The 16,216-nt window shown below is 47.6% G+C and overlaps 1 protein-coding gene across 1 annotated transcript in view; it reads left to right on the top strand.

The window, feature by feature from the left end:
* The window catches only part of LOC135820795 (mucin-like protein), a 38,802-nt gene that overhangs the window by 8,304 nt on the left and 14,282 nt on the right, over window positions 1-16,216 (top strand). The window contains exons 5-11 of the mRNA XM_065333839.1: window positions 759-971; window positions 1,754-1,864; window positions 3,722-3,985; window positions 4,182-4,559; window positions 6,734-7,051; window positions 10,146-10,295; window positions 11,392-11,517. Coding sequence (XP_065189911.1) covers window positions 759-971; window positions 1,754-1,864; window positions 3,722-3,985; window positions 4,182-4,559; window positions 6,734-7,051; window positions 10,146-10,295; window positions 11,392-11,517 — 1,560 coding nt within the window. The remainder of the gene's footprint in view (window positions 1-758; window positions 972-1,753; window positions 1,865-3,721; window positions 3,986-4,181; window positions 4,560-6,733; window positions 7,052-10,145; window positions 10,296-11,391; window positions 11,518-16,216) is intronic.

Below are 16,216 nucleotides of genomic sequence, written 5' to 3'. Positions count from 1 at the left end.
GGTTTTCATGTACTCTTGATGCTGGCTATGGTATCTGCGTGTGTGCTGGTGTGCTGGCTATGGTATCTGCATGTGTGCTGGTGTGCTGGCTATGGTATCTGCATGTGTGCTTGTGTGCTGGCTATGGTATCTGCATGTGTGCTGGTATGCTGGCTATGGTATCTGCATGTGTGCTGGTGTGCTGGCTACGGTATCTGCGTGTGTGCTGGCTATGGTATCTGCATGTGTGCTGGTGTGCTGGCTATGGTTGAGTGTATTTACTCATCTTGTTGTTGTTGTTGTTGTTGTTGCCGGTGGTGTTCTTGGGTTTGTTTGACTTTTCCCGAATCTTGCGTTCGTTTCGCCTTGGCTCTGTCTCTGTGTCTATGTGTCTGCATCTGCGTCTGTGTTCACGTTCGTGTTTGTGTGTGTGTGTGTGTGTGTGTGTGTGTGTGTGTGTGTGTGTGTATGTGTGTGTGTGTGTGTGTGAGTGTGTGTGTGTGTGTGTGTGTGTGTGTTCATGTGAGTGTGAGTGTGTGTGTGTGTGTCCCTGTCACAAGGGAGTGACGTGGCCCTATGGGGCAGTCATGCTATAGTAGTTGTGTGTGTGTGTGTGTGTGTGTGTGTGTGTGTGTGTGTGCGCGTGCGTGTGTGTGTGTGTTTGCACGTGCACGCATGTGTGTTTGTGTGTGTGTGTTTGTGTGTCTGTCTGTCTGTCTCTGTGTGCTTGTGTTCAATTGTAATCCATGCATTGCAATGCTCAACGTCGTCTCTCACAGATGACAGCATCAGCGCATACATCGTATCCGTGACCGGCGCAGGCAAGCTGTCCGTGCTCTACAACGGCTCGGACATCACCGGTGCTGTGCAAGACGGTCAACATCCAGCTCTCGCTTTCACCAGCAACGGCAACACCCTCGTCGTGTCTATTGCCATAGCCAGCTGCAGTGTGGAGGTCCTGAACAGACAAATTCTCTCAGCCAGCTTTCAAGGTAAGGTTCTTCTGTGACCACCACAGTCGAGCAGAAACCCTACTGTATTTCCCTGACTATAAGTGAAGTCACACTCGTTTATAAGTCACACTCCCCCCCCCCCCCCCTTCACGTTTGAGCCATGTGTGATTTTGCCATGTCAATTTATTACAACATCCAGTATCACCTACTCTGAAGAGCCTTTGATAGGCGAAACAGCTGTCAGAAGGAAATGTTTTATCCGTGACCCCTTCGTTGTTTGAAATTTTTGGTGTGTGAGTAATGGCTACCGATGGTAGCAATGGTCGGCTTTAGAGCGAATGGAGGAGGAGCGTTTGTTGTGCAATCAGACCTCGCTTTTCCGGTTCTCTTTTTATCCGGATCCGTCGCCATCCGGAAGAACATCGTTGGTTACCGATTTACAGCACGTGTCATTAATACATACAGTATGTGTGTTGGCTTATCCGGTTCCCTCGCCTATCCCAATGCCCCACCATCACTGCTGCGTCTAGGCACAGCGCCTGCTCATTACTTGTCAGTTTGTCCTAGTCTCCGTACCATTGTCTTTCCTTATTCTTTTCGAGCTGGTTATGTGAACATAGTAAAAAAATAAAATAAAAAAATAAATTCGGATATTTTGTGGAAAACGGATGTGAGCGGTTAAGCGAGATCTGACTGTATCACAGTTTTATTGAGCCATATTATTTCAATATAGTCACATAGGTAGGCTGCCACACTTGATTGTAAGCAACGTTTTCAAGCCTGGCGTGATGTTTGTATGCCTTTGTTTTGGCTTTGTGTAGTGTCTGCAAGTGTGGTTAGCCGAGTGCATGGACTGTACACCATCGACCGCCTTCATCCCAAACTGGATCTCGCCGACGTCATGGCAGTGTTCAAGGCAGCCGCTAGCAGCTGTAAGACGCGCCGTGCTGTGCCCCATCATTTGACAATGTCGTATGTAGAATGCATTGGCTTATGTGCTATACAGTCATGTATTTTTTAAAGAACTCAGATGGTGAGCCAAGGAAAAAAATTGTAACATGGAAATTGTGGGCACAAGTAATGCGATCGAGTTCACCACATACTGACCAACCACCGAAACCTCAATCCCTTGACAAGACATGCAGAATCCCTGGATTTCTCTTAAAAATCCTTGGATGGCACGAAAAACAAGTGAAAAAGAGCTTTTCCCGCCAAACAAAACGTTCGACTCTGCAGATCTGCAGGCTGGCCAGGTCTTGAAAGTGCCGTGCACAGTTCGAAGTGGGAATGGGCACCATACATATTTATGATATTTTTGCAAAAACCAGGACATTCGGGGCGAATCCATGGAGTTTTCAGGAAAATCCTGTACCAGGCAAAACTGTGACTTTTCCGGGAGTTTGCTTGAAATCCCGGGACCCCGGGAGTAATGTTGATTTCCCGGGATTTTCCCGGGAAAACCGGGAGGGTTGGCCAGCATGCCACCAACTAAACCAGATTTTGAACAGTCAGACGTGCACAATCCTTGTTAGTTTTGTGCTAGATTGTGAACGTCTGACTGTTCAAAATCTGGTTTAGTTGGTGGACTCGATCGCATAACTTGTGCCCACAATTTCCATGTTACATGGCTCACTAGTTACATAATATCTGGCACATGACCATCGGGACAGCGATGTTGGTTCCAACTCCACACTAGCCCAGCATCTATGGGTCACATGATGTCGGCCATGTTGGCTACACTGTCCACCTGACATGGTCACCTTCTTTACAAATTTAGTCACAGGATCATACGGGGGACAGCCATGTTGGTTTCAACTCTACATAAGCCCAGCATCTACGGTCCGCATCATGTCGGCCATGTTGGGTCCACAGGCCCGTCGCACCGACTTTGGCGGTGGGGCGGCCATGGAAGGGGGGGGGGTGGGGAGGGTCCGGGGCCCTCCTGGGAGAATTTTTTTAAAATTGAAGCCAATTGCAAGCATTTCCGGGCATTTGGTGCCATTTTAGTGTACACCGTACACCGGTCACCTGGTCACCGTGCCTGCAGGGTACAACTTACTAGCGTGTTTGACCTTTTTTGGGTGCAGTCCTGTCACTCGAGTTGAACTCGAGTTGAACCTTGGTGTGAAAGTTGTCGCCTGCTGGCGCGGTGACCAGGTGATTTGGGCACCCAGGAGCACGTGACCGCTTGTTCAACTATGTTCGATTGGGAATAAAGGAGGAACGCTGCATCGCAGCCTTTTCGGACCAAAACCAGTCGACTCAGCGTCCCAATGACTACAACATATGGGCCAATCGCGGTCATCCGTGCTTTTATAAGAACGACATGGCACTTTTAGTGACATTTTGCATACAAATCCCCATCTAGTAGGGCGCAGTCACCCAGTTTTGGTGGAAGTGCGCGAGTTCGATTGGGAAAAAAGAAGGAAGGGAGCGTCTCAGCTTCCTCGGACCAAGACCATTCGACTCAGCACCCCGAAGACTACAACTGGTGAAAATTTGATTTTAACTTTCCCTTTAACTTTCTATGTCTCGCACATACAGTGGTAGATATTGTGACAACAACAGTACATCCTGCATTGTGTGACCCGTGCATTTCTCCCTTGTCACATTGTAAAATTTGCATTGTGTGTGTGTGTGTGTGTATGTTTGTGTGTGTGTGTGTGTGTGTGTGTGTGTGTGTGTGTGTGTGTGTGTGTGTGTGTGTGTGTGTGTGTGTGTGTGCGTGTGCGTGCGCGTGTGTGTGTGTGTGTGTGTGTGTGTGTGTGTGTGTGTGTGTGTGTGTACAGATCAGCACAACAGCAGCAGCAGTCCGTTTGCGTACACCAAAGAACACGGCCATGCGTTCTACAACCCGCCGCTGCCAAGCAGTGATAGCCCCGTGCTCACCCAGACCAGTTCTGACATCATATCAAAGGCCTCTCCAGATCTACAGAAGGTCTGTGGATTATCCCTGCCGTGCATCATTGATGGTCTGGCACTGAACTCCCTGGAGTTTGCCGCCAGCAGTAAGAAGGAGGACACGGCCCTGGCGGTGCAGGAGAGTACCATAGGTACGTGTGTGTAGCGGGGGGGGGGGGGCATGTGTGTATGTGTGTACGTGTGTGTGTGTGTGTACATGTTCCTGTTAGCGTTTGTGTGTGCCGTACACGGTAAGCCCGTTTCATATTTGCGTCTGAGCTGCTAATCACGTGCGGCCACTTTTTCTTGTTCTCTATCTCCCCCTGTGCCCCTGCTGCTATTGTACAGAGACGGGTCTTCCACTCATCAAGATCACACCACCAGTACTTCAGGCACAGCTCGGCCAAGCGGCCAGCGTGGAGGTGCAGGTGACGGGCATCGCCGCGTACAGCATACAGGAGCTACGCTGCAACGTGGTGGGACTGCACGCCAGCACGTACCAGATACAGCGCAAGGGCACCACTATGCTGCGCTTCACGTGGACGCCGGCCGTTCGAAACCAGACGGGCGTCGTGAGCGTCTCGTTTACCGTGGTCGACGCGGCGGACGGCCGGGAGACTCACGAGGCGCTCCGCCTGACCCTGTGCTCCTGCCACGGGCAGTGCGAGCGGCTGGCCACGGCCGTGGAACAGTTCACACTGCTCCGGTGCACGTTCTGCTCGGCGGGTAAGTCACGGTGCGCGGCAATGCACATAAAAGCGCATGCGCCTATGTTTGCGCTATTTTGTGTACGTCGTGTTGGTGGATGCGCGTGGTGCAGTCTTCGTCTTGAACTCGTCATGTCTAGTTGTGTTTCCGTCGTCTTGCCATAAATATAGTCTTTCTAAATGTAGTTATCGTCGTCCATTGTATAAGGCTGTCTTTACATGAGAAATTTCAACCCGGGTCGAGTTCAGCCCGGGTTGAAAGTCTGTACGATAGACAAAAAAGGCGAGCGTTTACATGAAGACAGTTGACCCGGGTCAAATACTGATATGCCGCCAAAAGTCCACTTCTACAGTCCTGCATGGTCACGTGAATCCGTTCGTGCGGAATTTGCATCTGCAGTGCTGTTCAAACCTGGCGCGAGATACGCACAGAAGTACGTTTGTACGATTTTCTTGACCCGGGTTGGTTTCAGCCCTCCCCTTGGGGGGAGGGTTGAAATCAACCCGGGGCGAAATTTCAACCCGGGTCAAGCGCAATGCGTCATGTAAACGCGCCATTCATTTTGTGCACATGGCGGGTTGAAATCTGACCCGGGTCGAACTCAACCCGGGTTGAAACTCCTCATGTAAACACAGCCTTAGTGTGGAGATGGCACGGGGCTGGGAGCAGGTGAAGAAATTAGGGTAACAACGCCTACCGTAATGTCGCGTATAAAAGCAGGTGCTTACGGCCGTATAAGCCGATGTGAGTGCTAGGTTTCTATTCAAGTCAGGTTTCTATTCATGTATGTCAACACTAAACCAGGCTTATGTGCTGACAGTGTATCTAAAAAATCAGGCTTGTATTCAGAACAGGCTTCTATACAAGACATGCTTTTATACAAGACATGCTTTTATACAGGACAGGCTTTAATACAGGACACTACAGTATAGGTATAGGAGCACCCTCACACATTAGCGCATGGGCTTATAAGTGAACCCCAATCCCGCGGCGACGCACGCATGCCACCATGATACCATCTTGGCAGGATCTAATGTGCAATTTCCAAATTCCGTACCGGCAGCTCAACTACAAGCTCATGTTCCTGCCTATAGAGCTTTTTCAAGGTTGTACCAACGGTCACTTTTTGGGGTCACGTGCGAGAAATTTTTTGAATCGCTGGTGAACAGGCGAAGCCCAGTTCACGTTCACTTTGTATGGGAATGGATGCGTGGAGGTGAAAGAAGCAGTGGAATGGCTCTCTACTTGATGTCCGACACTCGTGTTGAATCCGAGCAGTTGCCAGGAAGCCCTTCCATGGCTTGGGCGAAAAAGAACAAGCTTCAGAATCGCTCCAAGCGCTGGTCGAGACGAACCTGTCACATTTCGTATACTTATCAATGCGTTTTGAGTTTTGACATGCGACCTGTTCGCCGTGGGCCAACCCATCCGCGAGTTGCACACTCTTGTTTATCTACTCTTGATATTACGTTAATGTGGCAATGCACCATAGTCACACATAGGTCATGGTAATGCACATAGCATCAAGAGCACGGTGAAACCGGTCTAACACCACGGCTCAAGGGACTTTCAAAATGTGGTCTCTGTTACCAGGTGGCCTCCTCATCCAGTGCCATTTGACTGGACATAGCATCCCTTGGACCTGGCTGCAGTGGTCTTCTGGGACAGGTGGTTGCCTTAACCGAGTGATCGCCTTGACAGGTTTTACTCTACACAGGCTCCCAAGAGTGTGCAGAAACTCTGGACAGCCTCTCGTTGGGGTCCGCCGTCGACGACGGACCCAAAACTCACATCACGTGCTGTAGTGGTCCTGCTGTACGGTTCGAGCTCGTTTTAGCGAGCAGCAGGGTAATGAAAATAGCACTGCCTGACAGAAGCTCACTGTGAGGGTGCGTATGCAACTCCAAACATGATCATTGCAGATTTTCGGACTGCGCGCACGCTATCCTTCGTTTGTACGTGTAGTACGAAACGTACCTGAGACACGTGATGTGAGTTCTCGCCGTCGGAGACCGCATACGCACAGTTGCACACTCTTGGGAGCTTATCTTACTCTTGCTTACGCCCACTTTGCGACTTTAACCCGCCAAAAAAGGAGTGTGTACCTGACTCGAAGTCCACAGCCCCCACCTTACATCCCACCAACCGCCCCACCAGCAGCAATCCTAATGTGAATGTGTCTGTGTGTACAGGTCGTACCGGCCGGCTGTGCGAGCAGGACGTCGACTCCTGCGCCACTAATCCGTGCGACCTGCGTCGCGGCTGCGTCGACCGGAAGGTGCCGCAGCACGGTTACACTTGCACGGCGTGCCGGAGCGGCTACGAGCAAGACGCGTACACGGCAGACGCCTGCGCGGACAGGGACGAGTGTAAGGCAGGCGCAGTGAGCGACAGCAATGGTTATGGCGAGCCGATAGCCGTGTGTACGTCTGCATCACAGAGCTGCGTCAACACCGCCGGTTCCTATGAGTGCGTGTGTGCTCCGGGCTACACCGGAAGCTCATGTACAGGTAAGTTTTAGCCGGCGGTTAGATGTGTCTCTTTCGGCCCCTGTTTACCGTATTTTCCCGAGTGTAAGTCGTACTGTATAACCAGAAAATTTCGTCGGTCAATATTTTCGTCCAACTCCAAAGAAAGGGAGTTCGTCCGGTTGTAAATTTCGTCCATGGATCATAGGAGTGTGTTGAAAAGCTGGACAAATTAATATCGGTCCAGCATTTAATTTACTTCGAAGTAGTCCAACAGCTCGTTGGACGAAAAAGACGAAATTAAATTCCAGACGAATATTTCTGCTTGTACAGTACTTTAAACACTCATACTTCACCCCAGAAATAGCCACTATGGTACTTCACCCCAGAAATAGCCACTATGGTACTTCACCCCAGAAATAGCCACTATGGTACTTCACCCCAGAAATAGCCACTATGGTACTTCACCCCAGAAATAGCCACTATGGTACTTCACCCCAGAAATAGCCACTATGGTACTTCACCCCAGAAATAGCCACTATGGTACTTCACCCCAGAAATAGCCACTATGGTACTTCACCCCAGAAATAGCCACTATGGTACTTCACCCCAGAAATAGCCACTATGGCTTATACTACCATGGTCAAGTGAACCGTGACATACCTGGTAGACAGTTTCCTCTGAGACAAAAATGCGATACTGTAAAAGCCATAATTATATATAACGAAGTGCTGACTCTAACGAGTTAACGAGCAGAAATCTGTCGTTAAAATAGAAGTCGTTATACAGAAATCGATACATATACTGTCCTATTGAGCGTTGAGAATATGTGAGAATCGTTACCTTTGGTACACGTAAACCAGTCGATTTTGGGAAATCGTTATATATGCGCCTCGTTAGAATAATGGCTTTTACAGTAATACTCATAAAAAGGACACACTTCAGGCTCTTTACGAACGTCTTGAAAGTTTTTTGGTTTCGCAAGTACACGTTCAAGCCTTCTCATCAGGTGAAATACAGACAAGGGAAAAGGAACAGGAACAGTGGATTAAGGAGGTGGTAAAACAGCGCAAAGAAGAAGATAGCTAAAGTAAACAGCGAAAATGCGTGACCTATACACATACAAGAAACTAACTCTCCTCCTCCATGCGCTCTAAAGCCGACCATTGCTACCCTCGGTAGCCATTACTCACACCAATAACTTCAAACAACGAGCCACCTCACCTCGTCACCTTCTCTGACGAGCCTTTGATAGGCGAAACAGCTGTCAGAAGGAAATGTTTTACCCGTGACCCCTTCGTTGTTTGAAGTTATTGATGTGAGTAATGGCTACCGAGGGTAGCAATGGTCGGCTTTAGAGCGCATGGAGGAAAGAGAGTTAGTTTCTTGTATTATTCAACAGCCGAAAGGTACCGTTCAACAGTTTATTGATACCTGTACACATGGCAACAATGACACAAATGTACAGGGTGGATGTCTGTATTTCGTGACAACAAAATCTGAGTGCGGGGTATACTCCGGAAAGCATGCTAGTCTCGTTTTTTTGCAAGCAATGTAGGATTTCCCCTCTTCTTGTGAGCAGTGGTGGGTTTCCCTTTCTTGTAAGCGGTGTGGTGTTTCCCCTTCTTACAAGCAATGTGGGTTTTCCCCTTCTGATGAGAAACCAGGGAACTTCAAGTCTTGTCTGTGTAATGTGTGAATCCACCAGCCCAATGTTGCCGAATGAAACTGTAGAGTCTTCTCCTTGATACTCTTCAGCTAGTAGACCCAGGTGCTCGAAGTCCGGACATGGTATCCTAAGTTCGTATGCCCATAATGTCATGTTCTGTTATTGTATTCGACTCAAATATTTTATGGAGGGGACAGTGTGGTATGTTCTCCTCGCGTAGCAATTTTCAGGGATCTACGATAAGCAGAAGTCCTATACCACGCGAGTGGGTTTTCGAGTGTCCATACGAAATACAAATTGGGTTACATTTCATGCAAAAATCAACTTTGCCAAGACCGATTTCGAACGGGCACAGCGTCAAACAGACCTTCACTCAATCATCAAGAGCCAGCTTAGAGCTGAGAATGGCCAGAGGAGAAGAATTTACAGAGAACCACCAATCCTTGCAGAAAGGTTTACACTCCTGGCATCTCCACCACTGTTTTCCCGCGGTTTTCACAGCGCAGCTGCTTCTTCTCTGAGCCGACTAAAAACAGCTTGCATTTCGACAACAAACTATACTTTTGCAAGAAATACTGGTGGAGGCACATGCCAAACATAATATTATCGCTTCGGTGCTTTCGTCGTAACCGAGGGATTGCAAGTTAGCAATTAGCAGAAATATGTGTGTATTTCGAGTCACCTCTGATCAGTACGGACTTAGAGTACCCTCTGCGACACCAAAATTTCATATGAAAATCAGCGAACTCCAGAGAAAGAGATCGAATCGAAAGATGGCCTGGTTCAATCGATCCTGGCCTCAAAACAAACTTGGACAAGATACCTTCCATCCACGAGCAGGATTCTGGCAAGTGATCATTGCTAGTGTGAGTTTCAGCTCGGCAAACGCACACTGTAAAAGTGTACGGACTTCGAGCACCTGGGTCTACTCAGCCTTTTCCTCATTTTCTGTCTGTACTATCTGTGCCTCTCGCTCTCTTCCACACACACACACACTCTCTCTTCCACACACACACTCTCTCTCTTCCACACACACACACTCTCTCTCTTCCACACACACACTCTCTCTCTCTCTCTTCCACACACACACTCTCTCTCTCTCTCCCACTCTTTCCTTTCTCTCCCTCCCTATTCTTCTCTCCCTCTCTGTCTCCCTCTCTCCTTCTACATCTGCTTTGCTGTCTGTCTGTCTGTCTGTCTGTCTCTCTCTCTCTCCCTCCCTCCCTCCCTCCTTCTCTCTCTATCTCTCTCTCTCTCTCTCTCTCTCTCTCTCTCACACACACACACACACACACGCACACACACACACACACACACACACACACACACACACACACACACACACACACACACACACACACACACACACACACACACACACACACACACACACACACACATGTGGACACACACACACACACACACACACATGTGGACACACACACACACACTTTCTGCCACCTTCAGATGTGGATGAATGCAATGTTGTGAGCTCTGCTGGACCGCCGCCGTGTGATGCACACCATGCTGTATGCACAAACACTGTTGGTAGCTTCACCTGCTCATGTGCTCGTGGATACATTGGAACAGGGAAGACAGTGTCGGGAGGCTGTGCGGGTGAGTCGTAATATTACAACTTGCAGATCTTTGACTGAATTGGTTTCTTTGATTGCATTGAACTACAATAGCTAGAGCCCCTGGGTAAGCCACGCGCATTAAATACGAATATACAAAAGAACTTAGTCGGACGGAAACCGTGCGTGTTATCACACAAAGAGACGAAGCCAGTTGTGAATCTGATGAATCCTTTTGTATGATTACTTGTCGAATCAGCAGTACATGATGACAACTGCACTGCATAGACATTAGAGAGGTGCCGGGTACGATTTTCCGTGCCAAAATCCGTGTGGGCTCTACGGATTTTTTCGAGGCGTGCTCCATTCGATTTTTCGGCACGGAGAATCCGTGTGGACTGGCTTTCATACGAACCATGTTTCGTATGGAGATTTTGCGTCATCGGGTGCAGAAAGATTTTTCGCGTACAAATTTGGTACGAGAAACATCGATTTTTCGCGGGAAGTTTTGATTTCGGTACACATTTTCAAAATAAAAAGGCATAGCGCGGGAATGTGACGTGTTTGCGATCGTAACCTAGGCAATGATGGCAAACACATAAGTTCCATACTCCGGAACATTTCACTGCTCGAAAACGGCGTATAAAAGATCCGTAGCGCCTCTACAGATTTTGGCACGAAAAATCGTACTCCGGAACTTCTCTATTGGACAATAAATCATTTGAATTCATTTCCCACGTTGTCATGTGAACCCTATTGTGAGCGCAAAGTGTACATGACGTGTGAGCAGGGGAGCAAAATAGCCAACATCTTGTGACCCATTCATTGTCCCTAAAAATTGACTAGATTCATGAACCAAAAAGAGTGCACCCCAATGGCGAAGTCCCCAAGTTCACACACCGAAGGGAAACCCCAATGGCAATGCTGAGCTCTAGCTTATCTACTAGCCATGCGCATCTTGACTCTTGAGTGATGCAAGCTCCTATTAAAGCCACTTGGATCATTGCTAGCATTCTTTCTTCTGCTTGCCTTACAAGAAAGAGGTGCTGTCCATGTCTGTTGTGTTTTTCTAAGCCAGTTTGGGGCGTTGCTAGCACGTTGTCTTGCGCTTGCTATTCCTGTTTGATGTGTGTGATCAGAGGTGAATCCCTGTCTCCTTGCCGATAATGGCTGCTCCAAGGAAGCTCAGTGCATTCCTGAGAAGGCCTCCAACATCTGCGTTTGTCCTGACCGGCAGCTGCAGACTGCAGACGAGAACTGCGATGGTGAGTAGGCCTACAGTCCGTTCATTGGAAACTGGCACCCTAACTTTTTGGTGTCTCCCGCACATAGTTGTAGATATCGTGAAAACAACAGTACATCCTGCATTGTGTGAAGCGTGCATTTACTCCTTGTCCCATTCGAGGGCAGAAAAGTCCAAGAACAGGGAAATAGAAATTCAGCCAGGTTTTACAAAATTAGGACAGGTATGCCATGGGAAAATGTATGGAGAAGCAGATCCCAAACCCAGATTTTGAGATTTAAAGTGGGTTTTTGATCCTCAATTCGGCCCAAATCGGACTTTCAAAAGCGGGACTGTTTCCGATGAATGGACTGTAAGCTACCGTATAGGAACTGAGACACTGCTTGCTGTGGCACTTGATTTAATAATAATAATAATAATAATAATAATACGTATTCGCATGCAACGACGCAAATCCACACAATTCAGTAGACACTTTTTCTATCAAACGTTTTCTTTCCCTTCTCTTCAGGATAGTACAGGGAATGTTGGAAATTAGAAAAACACATAACTATATAGAGAATGAAAGAAAGAAAAAGTCAACACTTCAACATAGGTGTTAAAAATGATTAAAGTGTTAAAAACTCAAAAACAAACAGCTGCAAGTTGTAGACAAACACGTTGAACACATCAGGGAACACTTGTCACACTTTCACGAGGTGTGACACCAAACAACTGCAACGATAACACATTCTCCTTCTGTACACATAGTTCTGGATCTAGTTTACGAATATACAGAGCTTCTAACACAGCAAGATGTAACTTAGACCTTCCACGAGTCCACGAGAAAACGTTTGATAGAAAAAGTGTCTACTGAATTGTGTGGATTTGCGTCGTTGCATGCGAATACGTATTACGAAACTGTTTTTCCCACCGCCTCCAAACTACTGTTTGAATAATAATAATAATAATAAGTCTGGGGAAAACGTTGAACGGTCTCTGCTTGGATGACGACTACACCATAGCTCAGTGGTTAGAGCATCGCTGGCTACAAGCGAGGGTCCCTGGTTCGAGTCCTGGTGGTGACGGTCAATTTTTTCTTCAGACTTTTCCCGTTTGTCTCTTTCCCTCAAAACCAGTTAATAAATAATAATAATAATAATAATAATAATAACAAGCCTGACAAGCCTGCACTCTTACCTTCGGAGAGCCTTCCAGAGGGTGATAGATGGCCACAGTGACATTCCGGGATGGTTGACGTCTGGCGCTACTACTCTCCTTCCTAAGACTTCTCCACCTTCGGCAATGCCCAAAGATTATAGACCAATTACGTGTCTTCCGATACAGTACAAGCTCTTTACCGCCGCCATATCGAAGATTATGTGGCAGCACATCAATCAACATGAAATACTTGCAACGGAGCAGCGCGGTTGTGCAGCAGCTGGCCTTGGTTGCAAGGAGCACCTGATGGTGGATAAGATGATTCTGGAGGATGCCCATACGAAAGGGCGAAATCTGGTCATGGCATACCTGGACTTCAAAAAAGCATTTGATAGTGTGTCGCATGAATGGATTCTACATGCTTTGACGATGTATCGATTCCACCCGTCTTTGGTCACAACTATTGCTCGTAGCATGCGGAACTGGAGAACGACAATGCACATATGCGACCAGGGAAGATGCAGGGTCACTACCGGCAACATTTCAATAAGAAGAGGCATATTTCAAGGTGACACATTATCCCCGTTACTGTTTTGCCTGGCGCTAAACCCAATCAGTTTTGAGCTCAACCTATTGCCTTTGGGATACAGAGTCAGCTGCAGAGACGCCGAGTTGTCTATCAATCACTCTTGGTACATGGACGACATTAAACTCTATGGGAAAACTACAAAGGATGTGACTACCCTCGTGTCTACCGTGTGTGGCGTTGGTGATGACATCGGCATGAATCTCAACCCGGCCAAGTGTGCCGTGCTGCACGTCAGGAGAGGAAAACCAGATGAAGGATGCTCTATCCAGGTTGGCGATGAGACCATTGCAGAGTCGCTACGACTCAATGAAACATACAAGTACCTTGGAGTAGTGCAAGCAGCCATGATACCTCACCCGAAGCTCAAGACGCAACTCACTGCAGAATACAAAAAGAGATTGTATTTGCTTCTTAACAGTGGATTGAATGCGCGAAACATGATCAAGGCCATCAATACGTATGCTCTGCCGGTTATGACATATAGTTATGGAATCGTAAATTGGACCGAGGCTGAAATCAAGACCACAGATCGAGTGACAAGATCAGCCTTGACTGCGTCTGGATTTCACCACCCCAAAGCCTCAGTCAACAGGCTCTACATGAAGAGGGGAGATGGAGGCCGGGGCTTGGTCTCTTGTGAGGATATGCATGGCCGGAGCATGTGTGGCCTGGCCCGCTACATGAGTACCAGCCCAATAGACAGAATAAGCCTGCTTTATCAGTATCATCAACAAAAACCTACAACAAAAAGCCACTCAATAACTGCAAAGGCCGCTAAGTTCCTGTCGAGTTTGGATCTGCCAGCAGCTGGACCAGCTTTACCCAATAAGCATACCATTAAACAAGCGTGCGCTGAGCGAAAATCCAAAACACTTTCCACTATGCCGCTGCATGGGAGATATTGGAGCCGATTGGAGGAGAATCGCCTAGATAAGGAGCTTACCTTCATGTGGTTGAAATCAAGGACAAGGACACTGAAACCTTCAACTGAAGGCATGATTATGGCAGCACAAGACCAATCCCTCAAAACGAAAAATTACCAATACGCCATAATGAAGTCAATTCCTCGAACTGATGCCAATTGCAGGCTTTGCAAGGGCAGCTTAGAAACAATTGACCACATTGTCAGTGCCTGCCCAGTTCTTGCTCGGACCAGTTACATTGAACGACATAACCGGATAGTAAAGTATGTGCACTTCGAAATGTGTAAAGCACGAGGTCTACCTACTGGTGCTTCACGATTCGACCACCAGCTCAAGGCATTGGTCAAGAGTAATCAGTATCGCCTCTATTGGGAGTATTCGGTCCCAACTGACCTGAAACTATCAGCAAACAGGCCCGATCTGCTCCTTGTTGATGACAAGGAGCGCATCGCCTACATTATAGACATCAGCGTTCCTGGTGAGAACAACATCAATAAGAAAATGGCTGAAAAGCGCTCGAAATATTATGATTTGAAGCGGGAGATTTCGAGGATTTGGTCCCTCAACCAGGTTGACGTGGTCCCTGTGGTTGTCGGTGCCCTGGGAGGCTTGGTGGGGGAGACTCCTCAATGCCTTCGGACTGTGCAGGGAGGAGACCTGGCTATTGTGCAACAGGAGGCTATACAAGGTTCGATTAAAATACTGAGAACTATCCTTAACATGTAGATGCACCTCTGCTGCGTTTGCATGTTCAATAGCTAAGAGACTTGAATAACGACTGATAAAGACTGATATTTCCTTTGTTACTACTCCCTTCATTGGTTGATGTATTTTTGCCTGTCGCTGCAAATTCTTTATTATTGTTTTGATGTTGGAGTTCGGATTGAGTTTCTTTCCTTTCTTCCTCTTCCTTCAACTAGTTCTTGTCCCTTTGGTTTTTAGGTTTTATTTATTTATTTATTTTTGTTTTTGTTTTTTCACTTTCTTTTTGCTGTCCCACCCATGGAAATATTTCCCGGTGGGTCTGGCTTATCGCCTTCGAAAGAAGTGAATAAAGGAGAAATAATAATAATAATAATGACAGTTCGCATATCACTCATTGCATGAGGTCAACGCATCTGTTGACAATTGAGCCACGCAGCTCACTTGATTTAGAATCATAAAATTTTACTGTACTGATGATCAAGCAGAAATTTTTGTCTGAAATTTACTTCCTCCGTATACAAAAACTTCGTGACTTTTATTTGAAAGCTGCGCACAGCTCTGGAATTGATCCGTTTGACTCGGAATAACACTCGTGGCATTGTCTAACCTATTTACAAGCTATATGCAAAGAAAAAAGCAACTCAGACGGATGAGATTGAGTTTTTTCAGAGTTTGTCGCTCATGTCATTGTCTCCTGATGACGCGGACTCCGCATCGCCAACAGTCGCTGCTTCCGCACGCATTTCGTTCAGATTCTTGTCTCCTGACGACGCGGACTCCGCATCGCCAACAGTCGCTGCTTCCGCACGCATTTCGTTCAGATTCTTGTCACCTGCAGTGATGATCCGGCGCTGGACTTTGGCTACGTCCTCTTCATCTCTAGACCTGTGTACGAATCGGTGTCGACTATATTCAGTCGTTCCAACCCGCGACCTCCATTATGCCGTGAAACGAGTCGTACAAGCACATCCACACGGTTCGCATTTTCTTGCCAGGATAATCCTTCCAAGCATTCTACAATGGCTTCGAGGAGGTCCTTGCAATCCCCCTTGGCGACAAAGGATACGTCTGACTGGAGAGAGGCGAAGAAAGCCAGGCCATCGACATTCTGATCCTGAGTCTGCGCTGGTTGCACGACGACTGAAATGTTTCATCTTGCCGTGCGAGCGAAACAAATCTATGTTCTCACGCTGCGTAGATCTATGGGGCCGCGCACTGCAAGTACGAGCCTGGCCAGTTTCAAGGCAGCGAGTGCCGCGTGACTCGTGTTCCAGCCACGAGCTACACTTCATCACTGTGTCAGTTTCGAGCAAGAAAATGTTAGTTTTTTTAATTTGACTCTTGAGTTTCTGTCGGCAACGTCC

Source organism: Sycon ciliatum, chromosome 7, assembly GCF_964019385.1.
Source record: "Sycon ciliatum chromosome 7, ocSycCili1.1, whole genome shotgun sequence".
NCBI classification, from domain to species: Eukaryota; Metazoa; Porifera; class Calcarea; order Leucosolenida; family Sycettidae; genus Sycon; species Sycon ciliatum.
The sequence above is the reverse complement of the archived record's forward strand: the minus strand, read 5'-3'. Positions and strand labels throughout refer to the sequence as shown.